General features: G+C 40.4%; 1 protein-coding gene across 4 annotated transcripts in view; it reads right to left on the bottom strand.

Annotated features, from left to right (window-relative positions):
- Positions 1 to 25428, bottom strand: part of FIG4 (FIG4 phosphoinositide 5-phosphatase) — a 3828182-nt gene that overhangs the window by 415786 nt on the left and 3386968 nt on the right. For all 4 annotated transcript variants that reach the window (XM_044066775.1, XM_044066785.1, XM_044066766.1 and 1 more), the window contains exon 23: positions 2943 to 3029. In XM_044066775.1, coding sequence (XP_043922710.1) covers positions 2943 to 3029 — 87 coding nt within the window. The remainder of the gene's footprint in view (positions 1 to 2942; positions 3030 to 25428) is intronic.

Genomic DNA, 25428 nt, shown 5'->3' on the forward strand with positions numbered 1-25428 from the left:
GACTAGCAAAATAGGCTGGTCTTTACAGAGTTGTAATTTCACAAGACTGAGATCAGACACACTCCTCTGAACCCACAGCTCTAGATGATGAATAGAGAAAGTAGATCAGGGAATCTGCCAGGATTTTTTTAATGTTCTCAGTGATGTGAATTGCTGAGAAAGTGATGTCCCTGAATGCAGTCTATTTACAGATGAGCACTGCTGGCCATACAGGAGGGCAGCCCTTGCACACCTTTGCTTGTTTAGCTACCGCAAAGAAGAGCATTTTTCTGACCAAATCAAAAGAGGCTATGGGTACAATATTTCCAAGGCCTTTATGGTCATTAAGACCACTCTCAGCTAGAAATGATGATTCAGAGTCCCATCTTCAAGGGGGGATCTCAGCATGCAATCAAAGCATATATCATTAGTATCAACACAGAGTCTGGACACAGAAAAGAAAGACAATCTAGAAGACAGGAGAAGAATGTCCACCACTCTGAGGCCCAGTGACAAGGGACTGACACCAGAAGAAGGTCTTTAAGTACACAATGGATCTGAAGTCACTGACACCTCACAGTTCACTGAAATATCCACATGTTCAGGTGTGCCAGTTGCACAAGGAAGACTGTGGCAGCCATCTGGCTTAAAAGGCACAGCACTAACTGAGTCTGGACCCTGGACTGTTTTCTCATATAGCTGACTAAGGTCAGGACTTCTAGGGTACTCTTACAACAAGAAGGACTCCTGCCCTATGCCTATAAAGATAACCTTCCAAAGAGAAGTCACAAAGTACTACATCTGATTAATGTCGACTCTCCAGGGTCTGCAACAAGGAATCACCCACTGAAAGGACATTTGCTGGGAGGCCCTAGACTGGGTTACCAGAAGCCATTCAATCAGGTAAGGGAACATGTGGAGATTCTTCTACTGCAAGGTTTCAGTCAGTAACTTTAGCTAACACCTTGTTAAAGGCTGTGGGTGCTGAAAAAAGCATACATCACAACACTTTGCACTAGAAGTGATGTCATCTCAGAGGAAACTACAGGAATATGTCATGAACAGGATGGAATGTGTCCATTCAGCACCCCCTGACCAGGAACGGTAAGAGACAAAAGTAAAACCCTTGCAGATGGGGCAGATTATGTAGTCCCAATGGGCAGCACAGTCTTGGCTTGTTCCAAAATCTCAAGTAAGAAAGTCTGGTTAGCCCTTTTGGTAGAATGACCACTGGGCTCCAGAATGTGACCAAAAGTGATCCTACACTTAACTGTTCCCACTGTGATAGTTCTCCAACCCTGGACAAACTCAGTCCAGACTCAGCACTATGGAGGTGTGGCTGGCAGGGCTGCCTCTTGAGCAACTTAGGGTCTTACTAATTGAAAACTAGTTGCTGAAATCACAGTTAGGGCTCCATCCCTCTGCACCACACAGCCAGACCACAGCAAGGCGGCTAAGTGTTGTAGTCCCTTTGGACCAATGCTGGTCCAAACAAGTCACAGAGAGGTCACAGTTAGGATGCTTACTTAGTTGCTCTATTCATTTATAAAAGTGCTTGTAGAGAGTATCTGCCTTCTTAGGGGCCAATGAGCAGAATCAGAGTGCCTTCAGGCTGGTTCGAAATCATCATTAATAACTACATCTGTAGGTGGAATGACCAAAGAATCATCAGTCCTCTTCACTGGATATCCTGCAAGGCATTTTCTGGGGTAGGAGGAAAACAAAATCAGGGATGAGGGTCAGTCTAAGCTGTCTATTCTGAGCCTGAGGGCCTCTTCATAGGAGGGGTTGTCTGGAGGGAAGAAGTTTGGAGGTATGGATTTGCTACCTTTTCCATTTCTAAGACAATGGCCTCACGTTAACCTGACTCATGACACAAGCCTTAGTATGAGGGAATCCCACTCCTTCACAGTCCATAAGAGTAAGCTGAAGTGCACTATTGTGCAACAGTGAGAATATAACTGATGTACGAGAGGTGCTGGAGACAACACATTTTTGGATGGTAGGTCTGCTCCAGACCCAGAGACAGCTTCAATACTACTCTTTAAGGGTAAAATCTTGCACTTGCTACATATGTTCCACCAGACAATAAGCATCTGCTAAATCTCCAGCACAATAAATGAGAGCTTTGTATTATGGATTTCCTTCAAGCAGAACCTGCTAGCCCAGCTGGGCCTGGTGGGTAGTCTCATGAAGGATATCCTTGACTTGGGAACTCAAAGTTTTGTTCCCTAGGATTAGGCTAGCTGGTCTTCAGTTCCAGCCACTGAACTACTGACTGAGAGCAAATGTGCCAGTTGATAATGTCATTCCCCTTCCAAAGACAATAAAGGGATGGCAGTGTGGCTCTTGGCTTATAACATTATGGTCACACAGACAGTCAGTATGTTATTTGGCCCAGCAAATGAAGAACTCACTGACAATCAACAAGATAATTATAGAAACTGTGAGACTGCCAAAAACAGATTGACAGACTAAAGGGATACAAGAGCTTATTATGCATCTAGTGTGTCATGGTATCCATCAGATTGTGCAGCCATTACTGAACATGGGAATTTCCAAGTGTTTTGTTGAAAGTTGATTAATGCAGAAAATGAACCAAAACAATGATTTGTTACAGAAGGCATTCAAATGAGATCAGTAGTTACCAATGTCTGATTATGCATTTCGTAAAATTGGTGTAGCTTCTTCCTAGGGAGAAAACTATTTTGCAATTACCATCATTGTTTCCTTTTCAAATGCATACTATGCTACTTCTCTATAAAACTGTGCCTGATACAGGATTCTCAAGTCTCAATAAAATCCCTGAAGAAATATTCTTAAAAGTAAAAAAAAAAAATACACAAACGAAGATACAATGCACTCTTGTGCTTGTTTAATTATCAACAGTATAATTGTTGCATGATCACACAAAATAGCAGCAAATAAAAGATTATCACTTTTGCAAATAGAAGATCACTTACAGATTTGTAATGTTTCTAAGACATCTTGAACCAGGTACTTGGGTAGTCTGGTCTATTTTATGTTGGTTTTCCCCTAACTGGACAAACCTGTAGAAAATATAAACATGATAAATAAAGATCACATTTATTTATCCATTACAAAGTAAAAGTTGTACATTTGAAGTAACTGAATCACAGAAGCTAAAAATGTTACTGAAGAAACATAAATCTTTAGATAAAACACAGGGATCACTACATGGCACATTCTGGAAGAGAAATTTGTGGTCTTGTGCAATGCTAAAAAAACTGTGAAGCATTTAAGTAACTCTCTTAGGTTTCCACAGTACTGATATGTAAGGTACTTACCATAACAGCAGATATTTGAGGAGAGGTCAGTTTACTAGTAAATCACAATATTGGAGTTTACACACCTTATATTCCCCAGGAACGAGACATATTTTTCAAGTTACTTCTCTTTTCCCTCTCAGGATCAACACAACTGTTGTGCCTTTGAAAGTGCTGACTCATATATATACATTGTTGCTCTTCACTACTTTTTATACTTTTATACTAAAAGTCCTGTAGGAAGATCCACTACTGAAGCCAATACTTACATAACCACAATCACAAAACTGTGTAACACTGAAATCTCATAGTATAACAGCAATTATATACAAGTTTCCATACTGGAGAAGAATGGAGCAAAGGTTTACTGCTGCAGTAACCTCCTCCCAAAACTCTGCTGTTAAGATAAATACCTTTTCCTTCAGGGTGGGAACTCAACAGCAAATCATAACATACTGGCAACATTCTAAGCAATACTTGGTTATGGTTGGGAGGCACACAGTTTAACAGGATTCCACGTAGCACAGCTTTACAAAACCCTATCCTGCCTCTAGACTGTACTCCTAGTGTTAAGTGTTTGGTAAACTTATTGACAATAATTCATGTGTCAGTTTCAAAAATAATTTGTACAGGAACATTACTACATTTTTCATTTAAATAGTTTGTATTAAAAAAGACAGTTGAACAGACTTGGCTAAATGAAATTGCTATTACCATAATGATAGATCCTTTCATTCAAATCTGTCTCGTGATTTATGGGTCTTGAAGCACCAGCTCTAATCTGATCTGGCTGATTTAATGCTCCAGCCATGAGCCCTTCCTAAACTTTTTTCCCATAATGCCCTGCCCCCCCACCCCAACTAACTCAGATTCAGTTTGATGCTTACTGCAAAACATGCTTCTATTGCATTTGACTGAGGATGTAGATCTTTAGATCATAACGGCAGGGGGAACGGGGGTATCATATAGGACAAACTTGAATGAAAGGATCTATCATTATAGTAAGTAGCTAACTTTCCTATCCTGTTCATTCACTCCATCTAATCCAACCTGTGGGTCAGAATCCCCAGCTCCTCGGTGGCCTTAAGATTGGAAACCCTTTAGGATGGAAGCCCCGAAGGAAGCTGTAGCACTGGACATGTGGTTTAATTTGTAAAGCTTGACAGAGATATGGACTGAAAATGAAGTGGCAGCTTGACAGATTTTATCCATGGACAAGGCCCTGAAAAAGATTGTTTATGCAGAGACTCCTCTAATGAAGTAAGGATTAGGTCTGGCAGGAAAATATTTACTTTGAGAATTGTAGATAAAGGAAATACAATCTGATAACCATCTAGATAGATTTTTAGATACTTTCCTGTCCAGTTTATTACTGGCATAGGAGACAAACAACTGTTCATCATTTCTGATGGCTGCTCTCCTATGAAGGTAGAAATGAAGTTGCCTATGCATATCTAAAGTAGGCAAAACAAATTCACATTTGTTTTGGTAGTTTGGTAAAAACACACTGTGAAATGTATCAGCTGTGAGCAACTTGTCTCAGAAGCCACTGTTAGAGGAAAAGGAGGAGTGCTTCTAAGAGTAATCCTGTCCTTATGAAAAATAATGTATGGATATACTGAAGATAACTCTTCAGGCTGAAGTTACTGTCACTAATAAAACGGTTTTATAAGACAAAAATTTAAGGAATGTAGCTTCAACAGGCTCAAATGGAGATCTGGACAAAGCTTCTAGGATAAAATATAAGTCCCAAAGAGGAGGTGATTCCTTAATAGGAGGTCTCAAATGAAACGAGACGAAGGACAATTGCCCCGAGCCTAAGTGTTGGGGGTGTGATCAGCCGATCCCGATCTCTCTTTAATACAACACCATCTGGCCAGCATTGCATTTGCATTCGAACCTGAGCTCTGTAGTGCTCCATATGTGGTCTAAACTGTAGCAACTGACAGATTGTTACAGTTTTTCCTTTTTTTTTTTTTTTTTTTTATATAAACTAAAACCTGAGTGCTGTGGTGCTCCATGCAGGCAGGGTATAAACTGTAGTAAATATGTATTACATTTGCAGCAAGCAGTTTGCTACAGTATGAAAATAATTTTAATTAAAATATGAGCTCCGTAGCACTCTGTGCAGGAAAATTATAAACTGTAGCAACTTGGGGGGGGGGGGGGGCATAGCATAGTTCTAACTGTAATACGCCAAAGATTGTGATTGGCTTATTACAGTAAAGTGTTTTGAAGAGCTGAGGGGGTAGGGTGCTCTTTCATAGTTCATGCACAGGGTACTTTTGCTGAAACCTGATGTCAAATGATGAAATGGCTCCCAAGTGAACCTTAATAGTAGAGAAGCTGGACTCAGTTGGGAGCAAGGAAGAAAAGAATTGTAAAACATCTGCCAGTGATGCTGAAAAAGGCTCTGTGTTATGAGACCACCCATAAAACAAATATTTTCCATTTGCTACAGTACACTGTACAAGTAGAAGATTTCTGTGAGGCAGAGACAATATGCAACACATCACAGGAAAGGGAATCATCCTGTGCCATCAATGGAACTGGAGAAACCAAGGTTAGTTTCACACTGGAAAGGTCTGGGTAAGTCTTCTCGGATGGGTCAGAGTAGATCTGGTATCAGATTTAAGAGCCAAGGAGGCTCCTTCAGGTAAGGTCTTAGTAGGGGAAACCATATCTGTCTCAACCAGAATGGGAAAATGAGGATCACCGTTACCTTTCACAGAATGGCTTTCTGTATTGATTTGGGGATAAGACAGAGGAGCTGGAGGATAAGCATAAAGTAACCTAGGAGGCCAGTGACTAGACAAAGCATCGCTAGCTTCCTGTCCATGTTGAGGGAGAACAATGAAGCACCAGTTGCACTTGGTATTCTGTGGGGTTGCAAACAGATTGCACTACGGTTAGCCCCAGCAATGGAACATTTTGTTTGCTATCTCCTGATTCAAGGATCACTCATAAGGGAGGAAAAGATGCCTGCTTAACCTGTCTGCAAGATCGCTGCACCTTCAGGGAATGTGTGTTGCAATCAGAAAATAGTGAGAGGCCATCACCCATTGCTACACTCTCATGGCTTCTTGACAGAGTGGGTAAAATCTGGTGCCCCCTTGCTTACTTATGTACCAAGTAACACAAAAGAAAGCTGGAACCACCAGGCTGTATAATAGTCCAATATTTATTAAAACAAACTGTTTTAAAAACAAATAAAATGCTCTATAAGCACTTTCGGGTGTTACCCCTTCATCAGATAGTACATCATCAAAAACAGCATAGCATTTTATAAGACACATAACCAATCAAAATCAGTACTTAGTCCGCCTTTTTTTTCAAGGCTGGCTTTAAAGGTACAACTACATTTATTCCTGGTGCTTTATCAGCCCCCAATGTTATAATCCATCTCATTTCCATATATTCAGTTTCATTCTGAATATCACCCATTCAAGCTTTTTGATTCACAACCTGTAATATCATAAAAGAAAAAGCATGGCCATGATTCTGTTGAATGTGAGTGTATAGTGCATTATGCTGGTTACATAACCTAATTTCTGACATATGTTTGAGGATCCTATCCTTCAGTCTACAATTTGTCTTGCCCACATAATATGCTGCACATGACTGACACATCACTAAACAGATGACATTCTGCATACTGCAGTCTGCATATGTATTCAAAAAGTAAGATTTTTTTAGATCTTGGATGTATAAAAAGGTTATCCTTCTTTATATGTATAGAAGCTTTACAGCTCTGACAAGGACAAGTACCCTTCCTGTGTAACTTAATAACTTTATTAGCTTCCACTGGTGGTTCATGACATAAAATGTCCTTTAAATTCTTGTTCCTTTTAAAAGTAAATTTGAGTTGTGTCCCCACTACTTTAGAGATTTTGTCATCTGATGATAAAATCCCCCAGTTTTTCCTAATAATCTGTCAAATGCCTCCTATGTCATTACTATATGTAAGATGCATATGTAACTGATTCATATTCACATCCTGTGTTGCTGTCCCTGTTTCAGATGTTCTATTGCGATGATACCAAGACTTGGCATTAGTGGCCCTTCTTAGTTTAACATAAGCTATCTCTTTCTTTACGATTCCTTCTTTGTATCCCCTCTTCAAGAGGTTGTTCGCCGGTACCTTAATCTCATGTTCAAACTGTTCATCTTTAGTACAAAGCCTAGAAATTCTACAAGTTTGCCCCTTTATGATGTTGTTAAAAATGTACTGCAATTGCATACTATCAAATTCTAGGGTGCTGTTTCTCCAGCATGGTTTTTTATACAAGCAGGTTTCCAGGCAGCCACTGTCCTTTTTTATACATACATCCAAGTAATCTATCTGTGTGTCAGAGAATCTGAAGAAATTCTTGGTAGATTCTAGATATGCAATGAACATATCTAATTCTACAACCGTACCTTTCCAAAGAAAGAAAACATCATCCACAAATCTACAGTAACAGCCTATCATGTTTAACCACTTATTGCTGTGATCAAAAAACACTGAACCTTCTCAATGTGCCAGAACTGAATTGGCATTAGAATTTGCACAGGGCGTACCCATCACTACACCCTGCTTCTGTTGGTAATATTTTCCTTGACATAGGAAAAGGTTGTTCTCCAGAATCAATTTTTAACAAAGTACATGTGCGCACATTAACATTTAAATCAAGGCCTGCTTCCTCTAATATATGTTCAATGGCTGTGATGCCATATATGTTATCTATCACAGTAAATAGATTTTTAATATCTAAGGTAACAAATAAAAAGGTAGTATCATATTCAATTTCCATATATGTCTGTAAAGACTGCAGGAAACTAGCTGCATCTTTCACAATCCTTGTATATCTCCAAACTATATCCCTCAAGATGCATTCCAACATATATCGACAGATTTCCAGTGACCCACCCCCTCTCAGAAACAATGGGTCTGAGTGGTGGGTTCCTGGAGTCTTTGTGGATTTTCGGTAGGGCCTTAAATACTGGAATAGTTGGATGTTTCATATACATAAATTATAGCAAGATTCTTCCAGTAAACCTGTTCTCAACATATTGTCCAAGGATTTATGTACCTTCTGAATATATTTGTGAACCACTAGAGGTGAACTCAAGCTAAACACATCTACCTCACTGAGTAATAGCCGTATTTGTTGACAATAATATTCCTTGTTCATCACAACAGCAGCACTGCCTTTGTTGGTAGGTTTTATAACTAAACTTGAATCTTCACATAATTGCTTCATGGCCATTCTTTCCTTATTGCTAAAGATACAGTATCTGAATCGGTCTCTATTTTGTAAATACTCTTCAATGCCCCTCTCACAAGTTTTTACAAAAGTTAAAATAGTGGGGTGCATATTGGGTATAAATGTACTTGGCTGTTGTAGTGTAATATTCACATCAACATTATTACCATAAATCATTTTCAACATAACATTGTGTGCGAAACACACAATTTCAACAACTAACTGACAAAAATCAGTCTCAACACTCGGTACAAAAGTCATTCCCCTATTTAAAACATCCATTTGTTCATTAGATAACTCAATACCTGATATATTGTAAACCAAATAGTCGGGCAAATCAGTCAATCCAAAGTCTGTCTGCATTTGGATTTTGCAGACTTCATCAACCTCTGGGCAGACATCCATTGAAGTGGCCACTTTTGCCATGGTCACCTCTGTCAGAAGAGGAGTCATACTGCTAGTGAGACATCAGAAACCAGACAAGTCAAGATCTTTTTTGGTTCTTGGAAAATGTGCACTGAGGCATCATGAACATTACTGCTAGCACAAAGAGAATAATGTCATCCTGCTCACTCTTTTGCATCCTTTCTTTCACTGTGGTATCAAATAGGATGATACCTTCAAAGGAAGCATTAGTAAATGACGTATTGAAGTTAGCCACAAAATCACATAAGTGCAGCCAAGCATGATGTCCATGGCAATGCCAGCTCCTACTGTCCTAGCTGATCCATCTGCTGTGTTGTGAAGCAGGCACATGGTCAAATTAGTAACATTAGACATCATGGAGTATAGCCTGGAGTTGTTTCTGTGACTAAGGCATAAATAGATTCTTCAGAGCAGATAATGCTTGCTGGGCAATATTCCTCTGGAATCTAGTCATGTGATAACTCGCAAAGCAGCTTAACTCACATGCCCACTTCCCTAGTCTATCCATGGCTGGGGACGACTTCTTGGGCAGAAGGATAGAAGAGTCCTCTGACAATTCCTTTTTTTAATTTCTCCAAGTCTTTTGGGTTTCTAATACCATGACAGGAATGGACCCTATTCCTAAGTCAAAGTATGGGTAATGTTAATAAAATTAGTACTGTTTCAATTTTTGACGTTAGCCAAAAGTGCACCTCGCAGCACCTACAATGTGCCCAGAATTGATTCCTGTAATTCTTACAGTTACATGTATCAGTAGCATATCTAAATATAACTGTAAATCATGGATTTGTTATTAGAAAAATAAACTCTTTTGTTATGAAAGACTGTGTAAGTATGGCAGCTTACATTTCAAAACACACGTAACTGAAAACCTTATTCCTGAGGTTACAGCATTGTTTTCCAAGACAAGTACCACACGGTTTTTATGTCAGCAGATAAGGAGGTAGAGTTAACAACCTTTCCAACATGAAGGCCAAATCTCAGGGAGGAGGGATACACTTTGAATGCCCTAAATGAAAAATTCCCTTTAGGAAGGCATGTTATACATGCAGAAACAGCAAAGACATGTATTTTGAAGGAGAGATACACTCAACTGCATTTAAATAAATGGCTTAAGTGATATTCGGTTGTTGGAACTGAACAACTGATTAACTCAAGGTCCTATGTGGCAGTTAAGGAAAACATTTTCTATTTCTGCAAGAAAGAGTTCCTTGCTGTTAAGCCTCCTGGCTTCTTTTACCATGGTTAAGACTTGGTTAGAAGAGGAATTATTATTAATAAGTATTAAAATTACTGCCTCCAAGCTGAAACATTCAATGTTTTGAGTATGAAATAAACAACTCTGACCCGCTGCTGGGTGAGTAAGCATTTATGCAGAGGCAATGACCATAGAGAAAGAATGGCTACCTTCATCAATGGAGAGAATCACAGGTGTTTTGGCCAAGAGGGAGCTATAAGTTATGAGAATGGCTTTGTCTTGTTTCATTTTGAGAAGTATTTTTTTTTTAGGACAAGGTAAGGTTTTATCCCAAGTGAATGCCAGATCATCTATTGTTAAGTCTTGCAAGTAAGTAAAGAGTAAATAGTCTGAAAATGACTTCTCAGATGGGTGTCAACTAAGTCTACTTGCATGCTGTCATATTTTTACAATATCCTAAAAAGTTTGTGGAGCTAATTTCCATTCATCAGCTAGCTATCTGCCAGATGAGGCAGTCTAGTAGTTGGTTCTACAGTCCTGGGAGATGTGCTGCAAGGGTCCAATGCCAGAACAAATGCATCTCTTTGCAGAGATGGACAGATTTAGTCTCTCCCCCCACACTTGTTGATATATCATACAGCTTGATGCTGTCTATATTGATTTGAAAGAGACCCTGAACAAAGTTGTTCTGAAAGGCTGTCAAAGCTCTGTGCACTGATTTAATTCCTTTCAGGCAGATGTGAAAACACAGTACAGTTGTGCAAGTTAACTTGTAACAGTAGATGTGGCTAGATTACCCAACTTAGAAAAAAATGGAGTAGGAGGAAGAAGGGTCAGAATCCACGAGCTGCTAGAGAACAGTCCTCGGAAAACCTGCTCTGGATCTGAAAAAAAAGAATCTGATTTGAAACACGTTGTAAAAATATGCACAGAACAGCAAGATGCTGCCTCTAGAATACTTCTAGTCCACCTCTTTCAAAAAGGACACAGAAGAAGCTAAATCTCTGATAGAATATACTCTGAATTTACCTGGAAGTGACTTGTCATGGTGAGAATAATATAAAATAACAGCATGAGACAAGCATTTGGAAACTGTTCCTTTTCACACTGACTATCCCCTCTTCTTACCTTCATGGGAAGTAAACAGTTGATCCAAACTCCTGAAGGTTTTAGTCCTGTCAATATAGTATAAGTTGCCTGTGGGTACCCAGTGTATGTAAAATCCTATCTCTCTTATTTTTTGGATCTGGAAAAAAGGCAGGGAGATGAATAGCTTGACTCAAAGCAAAACCTGAAACCACTTTAGACATAAATGTAGGATATGTTCTCAAAGATACCCTATCCTTATAAAAAATAAGATAAGGCTGACTCACCATAATAGCTTGTAACTCAGATACTCTTCTTGCACAGGACAGAGAAATGTATAACATTGTTTTCCAAGTTAAGAACTTAAATTCAGCCTGGTGAGTGGGTTCAAATCGAAAAACAGTGTAAGTTTCTCCAGAACAATAATGAAATCCTGAAGAAGGAACCAACTGTCTTCAAAGTGGACAGATATGCAGAACCCCTTCCAAAAATTGTTTGACTTGAGCCTTGGGGGAGGGGGTGGCTGCACAGACACGTAGCTATGACTGAGAGGTGAATCATGAGACGAGAGTTAAGAAAGGCCAGGGGATAACACAAACAAATATTATATAACCAGAACCATCTGGGCCTCAGAATCTCTTACACTTATTCATACATGATTTTCTAGTAGCAGGTTTCTTAACATCCCTTAATACCTGCAGCAAAATCTTAGAAAACCATTACCTAAAAGGTATAAAAAAATCTATTATCCAGTCAGTCAACTGGAGAAGTTGCAGGTTGGAGTGCATCAAACAATATGTTGTGTAAGTAAGTTTATTCCTTGCGGAAGCTTGCTTAGTATGTCCTGTTTATTCCACAGACCCCAAACTTTTACCCTGTTGGCAACAGCTCCTCAAGCAAAGTCTGAGGCATCTGTAGTTACAGACCGAGTATGAGATGAAAGGGAGAACAGGAGACCTGGGTTGAGAGACAACTACTCCACCCATTAAAGCAACTTGCTTTTGTTAAACCCAAACAATGGGATGTGAGAAGAAAGTGGGTGCTGATGTTGGGTCTAAACAGATTTAAGGAATGACTGAAATTTGTCTCATATAAGCCTGACCAGAGGAATCCTAAGCATTGTAGAGGAAATAATAATGGTTAGAAAAAATCAAAAAACATTCCTTGTAAAGGTCTGCTTTGTCCTGAGGAAGAAAAGACCTCACGAGGGATGTATCTAGAAGGCACCCCAGGAAGCACTATTCTGTGAGAAGCAATAAGACAAGACTTTTATATGTTCACCTTGAACCCCAGACTGAAATTGAGGTCCTTTACTCAGACCAAAGATTCCTGACATTTTGAAAAAGAGTCTTTAAATATCAGACTGCCATCTAAATATGAAAACACGTGAAAGCCTTGCAACCTGCAATGATCTATTACTGGTGCCAGACACTCTGTAAATACCCTTGGACATGTACTTGGTCCAAAGGGAAAGACTGAGTACTAAAAACACAAGCCAAACACAGACAATCTTAAAAACACATCTCTGAAGTCTTTGAAAATTGGGATGTAATGATAAGCATCATTTAAATACAGAGTTACCATAAATTGAGAGGTGGGATAAGGGGTAACAGAGACTGAAGGAAAAGCATTTGATGTGAAGGTTTAGAAAAGAAAGATTTAGCACTGGTCTCCACGTTCCTTCTTTCTCTAGCACCAGAAAGATTCTTCAATAAAATCCCTTCTATATTAGTTTTGGGGGAATTGATTCTATGACCACAAGAGACATCCTTTGCTCCAGGAATGAAGGAAACAGAGAAGTTTTGTTTGAAGGATGAGAAGGAATACCCTGAAAAGAATGAAGGACTCCCACTGTCACCTGTAATCTTTTTGACTGGTTCTCAGAACCCACTTGTCTGAGGTTCTCTGATGTCATTGACAGAAATGAAGACCTAGATTTCGGGAATGATCTCATGGGTTGCCAAAGTGGAAAGGGGTAAAATAACTGAAGGGGTATATAATCACTTTGTCTTTTTGAACTGATTCTGTTTATGACGAGCTCCCCCCTGCTTCTTTTCTGAGTCCCCTTGCCATTGCTTTTTGAATTTCACTTGGCCTGTACCTTGCTGAGACTGTTTGTTCTGTTTCTTATAAAAGGAAGGAAAACTCCTATTAAGCTTTTTTATGGAAGGTTAAAAAATCTGAGTTACCCCCCCTATTAGCTTTGATACAGAAGGTTAAAAATCTGAGTGACTCCCAGAATTAACCTCCCTCTTTCAACAAATCTTTTACCGAATTCAATGTAAGAGGGATCAAATGATACCGAGCAAGGGAAGATTTCAGGATCTCAGTTTTGACATTGCCTGGCAAATTTTGTGAATGTAACCAAGCAAATCTTGTCAGTGATCAAGATGCAGCAGCAGCACTGAATACAGCATCATCAGAGTCATAAGAACACTTCAAACAGTGCCTGGTTACCAAAGAAACAGAAGCCTTTAAAGAATTCAGAGATGTTTTAATATCTGAAGAAGAAGGGATGTTAAGAGTTAACTTTCACATATCTTCAAAATAAGCAAGCAGATATTTTAACAAATGAGCCCGAGAATTCAAAATTCTGTAGACTAAAACTGAAGACAAATATATTCTCTTCTCAAATCTATCAATAACTTTCACATCGCTGTCAGAGAAACAGGGTTAGCATTCACCAGGTGTTTGGCAAGAAATGGCTTTGCTACAGAAATAATGACATAGTTTGATTTGGGATAAGAAAACAGATATTTGTAATCAATCTACAGGAAAGTCTCCAGGCACAGACGGTATTCCTGTGGAATTTTGGAATTTAGGAGGGACGAAAGTGATAAAGATTTGGAAGGTTATGTTCAACATTATTTTAAAAGGAGAAGGAAGTAACAACATCTTGGAAGAGAGCTGTGGTGGCTGTATTAACTCAAACACAGTAAAGACCTATCAGGCCCAGCTTAATATAGATACCATTTCAATTTTAAAACATGATTATAAAGTGTTTATGTCTATATTAGCTAAGGGACTGGCAAAGGTGTTGCCAAAATTGACAGATATGGATCAATGTGTTTTTGCAGGAGAAGCAAACATTCCCCAAAATTAAGAGAACAGTGATGATCTAGAGTGAAGCAAAATGGTGGGTCTTGATGCAGAGAAAGCATCTGATAGAGTAAGTTGGGCTTTTATGAGTAGGGTAATGGAACCATATGCATTCCTTGATACAATAATAGGGTTGATTAGGAGGGGATATATGAAGGATCAGAGGCAAGAATTAAGGTGTGAAGGTTCCTCTCTGATAAACTATGTTTGAACAGAGGAACCAGGCAGATGTGTCTTCTTCCTCCATTGTTATGTGATTTATATTTAGAGCCAATCAAAAATTCAAGGATATCACCAATCCAATTACATCCCACACTGATCCCACTCCCAACAACACATTCCCAGACAACACAACTCTACCCTCACACACAACCAACCAGGAATCCTAGTTGTACTTCTCACTCAAAGTAGTATCATGTTACCCACACTCACATCCCTATCACTAGCTCTACTATCGCTAACCTTCCTAACTTCCTTACAAACAGACCACCGCTGCACAACTACTATCACACTACCCACACTAGCCCACCCTCTCAAACCCATTCAGACTTCTACATCTGCCCTACAATCATAAATCTTACAACTACATATTACTAACTAACAAAAATTACACCATCTCACCACACTAAGAAAAACTCTCACAGACCAAGCTCACAAACAATTAATATTGAAAAACACATACTGATACTCCTACAAACTCTGATAACCTCTGGTGACATTCACCCAAATCCAGGTCCCCTCTCAGCTAGACAAACATCTGACCTGCTAATCCTAAATCTCAACATAAGAAGTATTACCAACACACTAACAGACCTACATGCATTCATAGCCCACTACAACCCTGATATACTCGCCATTACAGAAACCTGGCTTAAACTCAGTATCCAAGATGAAGACTTTCTCCCCCCAGGGTATAATACACTTAGATCTGATAGAACAAACAGGAAAGGAGGAGGAGTAGTCATTCTCTTTAAAAACACCCTTAACCTCCAGCTCCTGCACACCATACCACCCACTTTTCAAAATGCTGAAGTCCTATTTTCTGTCCTATCCATAAGAAACACCAAGATCATCAATATAATATGCTGCTACATACCTCCAGGCAACAACTCGCTCATAATAGAAGACATCCTACACTGGACAAAGGACAATCTACCTCAGGAAACAATCCTACTAGGAGACCTTAACACTGACTGGGCATCCTGTAACTCCAGCAACCCTTCTACTCATATCAATCTATATGGGTTCTCGCAACTAAATAAAGAACCAACTAGAATAGATGAGAAAACAAAGAGAGAATCCATACCGGACTGGACACTAACCAACTATCCCAAACAAAACTATACAGTAGGCTGTCTCCCAGATGACTTAAGTGATCATCCCCCCACCTTCCTACTCCAGAAACACTCCAATCACCCCAAACCAGTAGTCGACAAATTTGTACGAGATGACCGTAACCTTACCCCACAATACCTAAATACTGTCCTAAGCCACTGCAACTGGGAACCACTACGGACACTCAGGTTAGACCAGGCAGTAGACTACTTCAATACTACCTTCTCTAACATCCTTAAAAGTCTAGCTCCCAGCAGAAAAATCAGAGTTAAAGCCAACTACGCACCCTGGTCAAATAGGGACACCAGAGCCTTACTAAAAGCTAGAGATAAAGCCTGGAAAATCTGGAAAACTGACAAAACCCCTAGCTCCAGACAATACTATCAACAGCTTAGAAACAAGGCCAAGGCTGAATCCAAAATAAACAAACAAAACTATTTTCTTAGCGCCCAAAGAAAATATTCAAATAGTCCACAAAAATTCTGGCATGCCATTAACTCCCTACTAAAGCCAGGCAAAACCACAACCCCAGCACCCAGCTTTACTAACAATACCCTAGACATAACTTCTCAATTTAATAACCATTTTACTAAATCCATCTTAGCCCTGTCCAGTCAAATAACCAAATGCAGTCTACCTCAGTCACAACCTAACCTATCCCACACCACCCCCTCTTTTCGCATATCACCAGTGCCCACCTCAACTATCAAAAACTCCTCCTAAAACTAAAGCCAAACACACTAGCAGCTGATAACATACCTGCTGCATACCTAAAAATGGCTAGTGACTCCCTATCATATCCTGTCTCCATCCTTATCAACCGCTCCATACTAGAATCCTACATACCCAAACTCTGGAAAGTATTTCACATCATTCCTCTTCATAAAGGAGGTAATTCTTACGAATTCTCCAACTACCGACCTATTGCCATCCTTTGCCCCTTATCCAAAATTCTTGAGAAATGCATCCACTTGCTAGTGATGACATTTCTTAACAGACACAATCTACTATCTACCACACAACACGGTTTCCGTCCACATCACAGCACTACCACAGCCCTTCTATCCTTTACTAATTATATAAACCTTCACAGGAATGATAACAAATATGTATCAGCCACTTTCCTAGACCTCTCAAAAGCATTTGATATGGTCTCCCACTCCATTCTACTAGACTCATTCTCCTTCACCTCCTCTACTATGGCCTGGTTCAGAAGCTACCTATCTGACAGGCAGAAATCAGTCCAGTGGAACGGAACTCTGTCTACACAACTTCCAACCACCATAAGAGTCCCACAGGGCTCTATACTGGGCCCGCTATTGTTCTCTACTTTCACAAATAACCTCAAATGCTCTACACAACATGCCACACTCATGCAATATGCGGATGATTCAACCCTGATCTGCTCCGCCTCATCTCCCACCACCCTACATACACTCACTCAAGATACCTTTACCTCAGTAGAAAAATGGATATCGGGTATCCAACTAATTCTAAATCCCAAAAAGGCAAAACTGCTACTATTTACCCCTAATAGATAAAAAAAAAATCTCCTTTACCATAACATCTAAGGACGGCACCACCATCTCCCCTTTTAACCACACCAAACTTCTGGGCATTGAAATAGACAATAATCTCCACTTTGATGTTCACATCTCACATACCATAAAACTAGTACACAAAAAACTAGGCTCCCTATACAGGCATAAGTCCTTTCTCTCACAAAAAGCAAGAGACACTCTTGCACAAAGCCACCTCCTCTCAACTCTATTATACGCAGCACCAATCTTTACCCAAATCAGACAATGTGACCTAGACAAACTAGAATCATGCTACAATAAAATAGCCAAGTTTGCTACTAACTCAACCTATAGAACCCATCACTGTGCTGCACTAAAAGAACTAAGATGGCTTGAGCTACCACAGCTACATAACTATCACCAGCTGGGCACAGCCTACAATATTCTCAAATATCCTGAAAAAAACCCTCATTATCCAACCTACTTACTATCTATACTGCAAACCGGTGCCTAAGATCCAGTGAAAAATCTCTCCTCTCCATCACCAAGGTTAACAATAATGCAGGGAAAGCGCTCTACTCCCACACCGTTGCCAGAAATTGGAACTCTCTTCCCCTATCCGTGTCCACTGCCCCCTCCACATCCATATTAAAAACTCCCTCAAATCGCACCTTCTTAGTACCTGGTTATGCCCTTGTATCACATAACCCTACCCATACTACTATTAACTCCTCAAATTCCTCTCTGATCACATGCTGGAGCTCTGATCCCCTGTAGGCTAGGTCATCTGAAAGGGTACTTTTAACTGTAGAATCTTACTTGATATATTTTATTCTCTTACCAATGTACAACTGATATTGTCTTTTTACCCATGCTCTATATCTACTTTTACCTGGAGTGTTTTTATTAATTTCTTGTTATATTACTATGCTCAGCATACATGTAACCTGTTTTGTGTATTATGCTGTATGTACTGTATTTGTATAACTTGATATTGGAGCTTTTCTCCCCGGGCCGCCGCTGAAAATGGACCTGGTCCAGTCGGAATTTCCTGGTTAACAAATGTAAAATAAAATAAAATAATAAATAATCAAGAACAGTTGGCTTTATTTGCAGATTATATTATGCTGTACTTGATAAATCCAGAAAAGGGCAATTTGGTGTTATAGAACATTTAGAGACAGTTTCAAGTCTTTCCAGAATATAAAATTTAATGAATATAAAACCAAAACTATAGCAGTAAATTATGTACCCACACATGGATTGGTTCAGAAATACCATTATTTATGGAGACACAATAAGATGAAGTGTTTAAGCATCTAGATTAAAATGAATTCTCTTACGGCAGCTAAGAATATGTAGGAATAGACTAAATAAAAGATAATACAAAAACCGATAAACTAGAAGCTCTTATTTATCGATATGGACAGTAAGATGTTTCAGTCGCCTTTAATGTTATATGCAGATCAGGCATACTTTTAGCAAACAAATGTGAAGTTGTAGACAATAACTAATAAAGAGCTGAAGGAATTTATTTGGGTGGGAGGAGGCAAGAGTTAAATGGGATAAGTTCACTCACCCAACAGAACAAGGTGATTTAGGATTACTTGATTTGTAGATATTTTAGAGCTACACAGTGAAGGCTCTTATAAGTACCACGAGCTGAATGTTATAAATCAAAGTGGAAAAGGATGATGATAGGGGGGGGGGGTTATGATTTTGGTTGCAGATCCTTAAGGAGAACAACACCCACCATACAGAATATTATATTCAGAAAGTTGCAGAAAGTATTCTAAAAACTAAGTCAGCATGGGAATGCAGAAAGAAGATTCTGCCAATAGGGATGACTGCAATTAGGGGTACAGAAATTAGGCAAGGTGGGTTGGAATTTACTAGAGAAAACTGGCAAGTGAACTAGGTTTTGGGAGCAAATAACTTGGGAAGGTAAGGTAAGAGGGTGGGGTGACACAAAGAAGTTTGGACTGCAGGTTACAGTCTACCTTCCCAACGAGAGACTGATATCAAAGTACAGGCAAAGAAACAAGGAGAGGGAGTTTCAAGCAAAAGACCAGCTCTGGTATAGTTTTTAGCAGAGTTTATATAGAAGCTGCTGATAACTAAAAGAACCAATCAGAGGAGGTTAGAAAAAATTAGGAACAGAGATTAGAAAAACAGTCTGAAAATGAGAAATGGACGGACATACATATGGCTCCTAAGTATGTAACGAAGTCTAGGATTATCACTTTGGCTTGAAATTGTTTACATAGGTATTTTTTATACCCTACGTGGCCTTCAAAAACTGTTCCTCAGGTTAGATAGCAAATGTTTCATGGGTGATGGGAAACAGAAAGGCAATTGCAAACATGTTTTTGGGAGTGTAATGGGAGGGCAGATTTAAAAAAAAATCCCCACAGAGTATTCTGTCATAAATATTTAGAAAAGCAAATGGCTGTAACTAAGGAAATTTTTCTTTTGAGCTGTGACACAAGACTCTGAATTGCCTTGACATAGTAAGGCCGTATTAAGTTTAATGCTGTTGGCTGCCCAAAATTACTACAAAATGGAAATCAAAATATATACCAACCATACTTTAAGTATTGGCTATTGTTAGAGAGACAAAAGAATGGAAGTGGGATCTTTAGAAAAGGAAAGGAACAAATTACATAGAAATAAATGGAATTTGTTGGAACAATGCATGCAAAATAATATCCAGGAGAAGCGAGGTTTGACTGAAGGCAGAAACTGAGCAAGCTATGTAACGGAGAGTATTAAAGTTATTATAAAGAAAGAAAACACTTTTATGTAATGCATAATGCATGCATAAAATGTTACTATGGTTGCTTTATTTTTTATTAATGTATAGGTGCCTGTGTTTTAAGTGATAATTTAATAAAGGAGTTTAAAAAAAAACAGATATCAGTGGGTCAGGGGGTCCTTATATAATCGATCAATTTTTAGAGGCAGGGGGTTGAATGTCAGGCATGCTGCAGGCTGTCAAGGAGGAAGAGCCGCAAATTGAGGAAACTCCAGCTGTAATAAGTCATAATATTTTTACTGGGAAACTAGAATTTCACTCTGTTCCAATTAGTTCATTCTGTCTATAATTCCAGAAAAGACAACTCTTCAGAGGGGAATCTGAAGAATATCTTTCTTCAGAACCATATTCCACCCTTCCTATGTAGTAGGCACTGAAGAAATACACTATGAATCTAATTCATGTCCTTCTAATTGGGACTCAGTTACTGAAAGAGATGGAAACCTTTTTGCTTTTAAAACTTGGCAAGTTATCAGAATTTAAAGAATTACAGGCTTGAAATAAGCCATTAGTAAAACCCAGCCAATCTTCCATATCTATCCTATGTGAAATAGGAGAAGACATATACCTAATTTTCTGTTGTCTTTTCCTAGAAGACCTCTAGAAAAAGACCAGCCCAAAGATGGGTCTCTTCCCAGGGAATAAGGCACCTTAGGCTATCTTCATAAAACATCATCAGCTCCCTTCTCCAAGACGGATGAGTGGTTCTCACATATAGGTTCATAGGTGTTTACAAGGCTAACAACCACAAGGGCCTTTTTAAGCCTAGTCACGCATCCCAAATCTCTGACGAGCTCTCATACCATTGATAAGTGTAGGCAGGGGCTTGGGAGATGAACCATTTACAAGCAGTGACCTGTGAGATGAACCATTTACATGTGTCCATTACACAAACAGATGCCAAACCAGGATGAATTTCTTGTTACCCATCCAATTGTCCAAATTACACTTGAATTTGGTTGGGAGAAACTCTGCTTCTCATGGATGGGAAGTGTTTCCAGAGACAGGGTAGTCTCTGGGATACATACTTGTCTCTCCAGCAAGTCCTATTTATATCACAGGCAAGGTTTAAGTCTTTTGTTTTCTGGATATGCAGGAGGTCCACCAGGGTGGGGTCCAACAATGCCTTGCATGCCAGCATAGATCTCCCCTCAAAAGCTTGTAGGAGACAAAATACATGGATAGTTTTTATTTAACATTTGTTTACCAGGAAAATCCGACAGGGATAGAGCCCATTTTCAGTTGTGGGCCAGGGAGAAATGCTCCAAACGCATGTCTTTCGAATGTGGGAGAAAACTGGAGCACCAGAAGGATAGGGCCTTGAGGAGGTCTGCATAAGACATGTTACTTATGCCCTGTTATCTTTTAGTGAGGAACCTCTGTGGAGGTTCCAGTTGTTGGATGTGCTGGTTAGGTACATACAAAGGGGGCAGTGTACTCAATGACAGGTCTGATGAATGCCAAATACAGTGGAAGAATAACTTCCTTTGACCTAGATGTCATACATTTGTTTATAAGTTTCACAATGTAAAATGATTTTCTGACTACTGTAGATACACGATGGTCTAAGGCTAGATTACTGTCTTTGTGTGTGTCCCCAAGTCTCTGACTACTGAGTCAAGTCTTAGGGGTGTGGTGTCAATATGATAGTTACCAGGGGTAGGTGACTTCCCGAAGGTACTATTATGCATTTCTTGCCATTTAGTTTTAGTTCATGGCTCTGATACCAGTTATTTGTCTATGTCAGTCCTTTGTGGAGAAAGTACAGTTGTGTACACTTAACATAAATGTAGATGTTCTAGTGTATTCACTGTTGCAGTCATCACACTTGGTTTATCTGCCTGCAGGTAGCCCTCAGTTGGCCCGAATACCAGAGTCTTGGGATTTCTGCATCGGATGCTGTCGCTTCTTCCATGACGTCAGGTCATCAGGGGAATATAACAAGCAGCTGATGCCATTACATCAGTTTGTCTTGCCCCAGACGTCAGGACCCCCCAAATAGGAAGTTAGTATATGGTGTGGAACACCACCAGTAAAAAGCAAATACCCCTGCCATAAAAAATGGCCATATAGAGGGTAGGTAGAAAGGATAGAGAAAAACAGGGGGCTGGAGGGAGGGAAATCAGGACTGCAACAGTGAATACACTCAAACATCTACATTTATGGTAAGTGTACACAACTGTACTATGTTCTTCGTGTTTCACTGTTGTAGTCATCACACTTCGGTTGATTCCCAAAGCTGAGGAAGGGTGGAGGCATTCAAGAGGAGTTATGGCTGGCTAGCAGGCCTTGTAAGACTTCAGTAGCAAATCCAGCTCTGGATTTAGAAAAAATAGGTAAGTGGTAATGCTTGGTGAAAGTGTGTACAGAACTCCAGGTTGCAGCTTCCAGAATGTCCCTGGTAGGGACACCCCTGAGAAATGCTGTAGAGGTGGAAGTAGCCCTAGTGGAATGTGGTCTGATCCCCTGTGGGGTAGGTTTTCCATGGTGCTTGTAGCAGAAATGGATGCAGTGTGCTATCCATTTGGAAATGGTTCACTTTGAAATGGCCTTGGCCTCTGCCCCTGCAGCAAAGCTAACTAGCAGTTGGTCAGATTTTCTGAAAGGTTTAGTCCTGTCAAGGTAGAACCTGAGCTGTCTGTGCACGTCCAAGGAGTGCAGGATCCTCTCCCCTTTATTTTGAGGATTAGGGAAGAAGGTTGGCAAATGGATGGCTTGGTTTATAGCCACACTGGAGACCACTTTAGGCATAAAGGATGGGTTAGTCCTGAGGGAAACCCTGTCAGCATGGAAAATGATGAAGGGTTTCACAGCCTAACTCAGACACTCTTCTAGCTGAGGTTATGGCTAAAAGCAAGTCTATTTTCCAAGAAAGGAATTTTAACTCTGCTGAAGCTGCAGGTTCAAAAGGTGGGAGCGTGAACTTTTCCAGTACAAAGTTAATGTCATAGGGAGGGATGGGTGCTCTCCTAGGGGGCCTTAAGTTGTTAGCCCCTCTAAGAAACTGTTTGATGAGAGGGTGAGAGAATAGAGGTGGCTCAGTATTATAATGAGCTGAGATGGCAGAGGCATGAATCTTAATGGAGGAGAAGGATAGGCCTCTGTGGAGTAGCTCTGCTAGGTAATCAAGGATTTGAGGTAAGGAGGGCACAGCTGTGTCCTTTCCTTGAGACTGACTCCAAGAGCAATATCTTTTCCACTTTTCAGCATATGATTTTCTAGTACTAGGCCTTCTGGCCTAAAGAATGACATCCGGCACCTGCTTGCTGAAGGTTGCTGGTGGAGTATTTTGGGAATAAGCCAGACTGCAAGGTTTAGGGTTTGCAGCTGTGGATGCAAAATCTGTCCCTCCTGCTGAAACAGCTGGGAAGGAGTCTGATGAAGGTGTCAGGGTGGCACTGTTGTCAGACTGTGTAAGAGTGGGTACCAATGTTGGTGTGGCCAATCTAGGGCAATAAGAATTGCCCTTGGGCTGTCCTGTCTGATCTTGAGTAGTACTTTTGAGAGGAGGGGCAGAGGGGGAAAGGGATAAATTCAAAATTTGCTCAACTGGTGGTTCTCGGGGGGAGGCAAAGCGGTCCACCTCCGGTGTCCCCCACCTCTGGATTAGAAGGTTGAAGGTGTTGGGCTCCAATTTTCACTTGTGTGGGTCCAGGAGATTTCTGCTTAAGTCATCTGCCAGTGAATTCTGTTTGCCTGGCAGGAACTGAGCTTGCAGATGCACTTGGTTGCTCAAGGCCGTGTTCCACAGGGCCATGGCTAACCTGCAGAGTGGGTAAGAATGGTTTCCCCTCTGTTTATGTACCACATAACTGTGGTGGTGTCTGTTTTTATCAGCAGCTGTCCTGGAAGGATTAGGTATTTGAAGGCTGTCAGAGCATACTCTACAGCTAACATCTCTTTTTGATTGATGTGCAGGAGAATTTGTCCTGGGGTCCACTTTCTCTGAATGCATTTGCCTGCCATGTGAGCCCCCCCCCCCCCAATGCATAGTCTGATGCGTCTGTAGTCAGGGTTTGGGCAGCAAGGGGTTGAGTGAAAGGCAGTCCCTTGTTGTGGTTGCATGCTTTTGCCCACCAAAGGAACTCTGCCCATAGACAAGGAATGACTGTTTCCAGGTCCTGAGAATGTTGGCATCAAAGACTTTTTAAGTACCACTGAAGTTTCCTCATATGCAGCCTTGCATATGGAATTAGCAGGATTCATGAGGCCATGAACCCTAGGGCTTGAAGTATCTTCCTTGCAGATAGCTGGGTTTTGGTGGCCATGTGTTTGAAGTAGTTATTCAAATAGATCTGTTTTTCTGAAGTGAGAAAGACCATCTGGGAAGTTGTGTTCAAGCTTGCTCCCAGGAATACAATTTTTTGACTGAGCACCAGTTGTGATTTAATTTTGTTGATGGTGTACCCCAATGAAGATAGGAGTCTTTTTACAAATGCCAGGTGTTGAAGTAGTAATTCCTGACTGTCTGCCTGAAACAGGCAATCATCCCAAGTATGGGAAAATGTGGATATTTCTCTGCCTGCAGTATGCAATGGCTGGAGTCAGGCACTTTGTGAATACTCTGGGTGCAGTAGATAAGCCAAAGGGAAGTGCAGAGAACTGATCATGCATTGAGCCTGCCCTGAAGCGGATACATCTCCTGCAAGACTCCCTTATGGGGATGTGCAGATAGGCTTCTTTTAAGTCTAGGTTGACTATCCAGGCATCCTTGGCTAGCATAGGGAGAAGCTGTTGCAGGGTTAGCAGTTTGAATTTTGGGACCACCAGAAAGGTGTTGAGAATCGATAGATCCAGAATTGGGTGCCAAGAGCCCTCTTTTCTGGGCACCAGGAACAGTCTGGAGTAGAAACCCTGTCCCCTTTGTTCTACTGAAACAGGTTGGATGGCCCTGATATTGAGCAGGGAATGTACTTGCTTTTGAGCCTCTGTCCACTGGTTTGGAAGAAGGTCTGGAAACCCGCTTGGGGTTGACAGGGAATTGAAGCAGAATCTGTACTCCTGGGATACAATGTTTAGACTCCATAGGTCCTGAGTAATGGACATCCAGTTTTTGGCATGAAGGGCAAGTTTTCCTCCTAGGGGCACAAGTAGATGGGCAGGGCTGGGATGGATAACTGACAAGTCACTGTGAACTTTTACCATAAGGGGGTCGCTTGCCACTCCCTGTTTTTGAGGTGGAAGCACTCCATTGTTTAGATCTCTGCATACCCTGAGACTGTAGTCTTGGTGGTCCGGTTCCCCTGGGTTTAGACTGTGAAGGCCTGGAAAAGGCTGGAAAGGACCACTTTTTTGTCGGCCAATGCCTACTGAATCTAGGTGGCTGCACTTGTAAGAATTCTTTAACAATTTGCATAAATTTAGCTTTTTCTTCCATCTTTTTATGAACCTCTTCTGCTTTGGTACCAAACAAACAGTCCTGATTTAAAGGAGGGTC

Source organism: Protopterus annectens, chromosome 1.part0 (assembly GCF_019279795.1).
Source record: "Protopterus annectens isolate FY-2018-M chromosome 1.part0, PAN1.0, whole genome shotgun sequence".
In the NCBI taxonomy this organism is placed as follows: Eukaryota; Metazoa; Chordata; order Ceratodontiformes; family Protopteridae; genus Protopterus; species Protopterus annectens.